Genomic DNA, 1,588 nt, shown 5'->3' on the forward strand with positions numbered 1-1,588 from the left:
GAAGATCTCCAGCCCCTCCTGGAGATCCCTAGCCCTTCCTGAAGATCTCTAGCTCCTCCTGGAGATCCTTAGCCCTTCCTGAAGATCTCCAGCCTCTCCTGGAGCTCCCCTTCCCATCCCAGATCCCTTTCCCACTCTTTTTTGAGTGTGATTAGAGACTGGGAAGGTGTCACATCCCTGAGGACACCCATGAACCCTCCTTGGCTGTGCTCCAGCCCTTCCTGGAGACCCTTAGTCCTTCCTGAAGAACTTTAGCTCCTCCTGGAGATTCCCTTCCCACCCTTTTTCCCCCTAACCCCCTTTCTCTCTCTCTCTCCCCCACCCTTCCCTGCCCAGGTGGAGAAACACTTCCGAGACGTGGAAAGCCAGAAGGTCCTGCAGCGTTCACAAGCACAGCAGCCACAGAAGGACACATCCCTGTCATCCTGAGGCCACCTGGGCCACCCTGTCCCCCCCTTTCCTGGGGGGGGACACTTGCCCCTGGGGCACCTCCAACTGGGATTTCCTTTTTTTTTTTTTCTCTTTTTTTTTTTTTTTTTTTTTTGGGAAGCTCAACCAATTCCAACCTTTAGACTTTTAAACAATGAGAGAGAAGAGAATAATTTAAGCTCAGCATTACTTGACTAACAGACTTTGTTTTCTGCCATGGTTTTTCCTCTTCCTCCTCCTCCAGTTGGTCAGACTCTGTTAATTTTAGGTTTTGGCTATTATTTTTTATTTTCTCATTTCATTTCTGCTTTCCCTTTCCCAAAATTCCCTCCCAAAAACTAAAGCTAAGGAGCTGACCTTGGTGGCCAACCCGAGACCCTCAGGGGGGGTCTCGTTTTAATTTTCTTTGCACAGGGCAAGGCTTGAATTGATCTTATTTTTCTTTGCTCTAAAGATATATATGAGAAAATATTCAAATGATCTTGAAATATTTGCCTGCTTCGAGCAGGATCATGGCAAAAATTGCTTTCCCAGACCTTTCCAGGATCATCCAGAGCCTGAGTTTTAAGGGGTTTCCCATCCCTTTTCTCTTGTGGTTTTAATTTTTTTCTCTTTTTTTTTTGGTTCATTTCACTTTGGTTTTTTTTTTGCCATGGTCCTCCTTTTTCCCCTTTTCTGTTTCCCTGGAAGTTTTTGGTTTTTTGTTTTTTAAGGAAAATCCAGCTCAGAATCCCACCAATTCAAGCCCTGCCTGGAGGAGAGGTAAAAGAGAAACACAACAACAGCGACAACAAACAAACAAACAAAAGAAAATCAAACAAAAAAAAAACCAAAAAAAAAAAATTAAAAAAAAAAAGAAAAAAAGGAAAATTTTTTAGTCTTGTTTAGCAAAAAAATACAATAAAAACCCGAAATTTTTTTAACCATCACAGGAGTCTGTGGGGCATCAGTGGGGGTGGGGCCAGGGGAGAGGGAGGAGCTTAGGAGAGAGGGAGGAGCTTAGGAGAGAGGGAGGAGCTTAGGAGAGAGGGAGGAGCTTAGGAGAGAGGGAGGAGCTTAGGAGAGAGGGAGGAGCTTAGGAGAGAGGGAGGAGCTTAGGAGAGAGGGAGGAGCTTAGGGGAGAGGGCGGGGCTTAGGGGAGAGGGTGGAGCTTAGGGGA

At 45.7% G+C, this 1,588-nt stretch overlaps 1 protein-coding gene across 1 annotated transcript in view; it reads left to right on the plus strand.

Moving 5' to 3' along the window:
* Window positions 1-429, plus strand: part of LSM12 (LSM12 homolog (S. cerevisiae)) — a gene marked incomplete at its 5' end in the record, with an annotated part of 4,749 nt that extends 4,320 nt beyond the window's left edge. The window contains one exon of the mRNA XM_009071043.1: window positions 337-429. Within this exon, the coding sequence (XP_009069291.1) occupies window positions 337-429 (93 nt within the window). The remainder of the gene's footprint in view (window positions 1-336) is intronic.
* Between the last annotated feature and the right edge of the window lie 1,159 nt (window positions 430-1,588).

Source organism: Acanthisitta chloris, unplaced genomic scaffold (assembly GCF_000695815.1).
Source record: "Acanthisitta chloris isolate BGI_N310 unplaced genomic scaffold, ASM69581v1 scaffold22793, whole genome shotgun sequence".
Classification (NCBI taxonomy): domain Eukaryota; kingdom Metazoa; phylum Chordata; class Aves; order Passeriformes; family Acanthisittidae; genus Acanthisitta; species Acanthisitta chloris.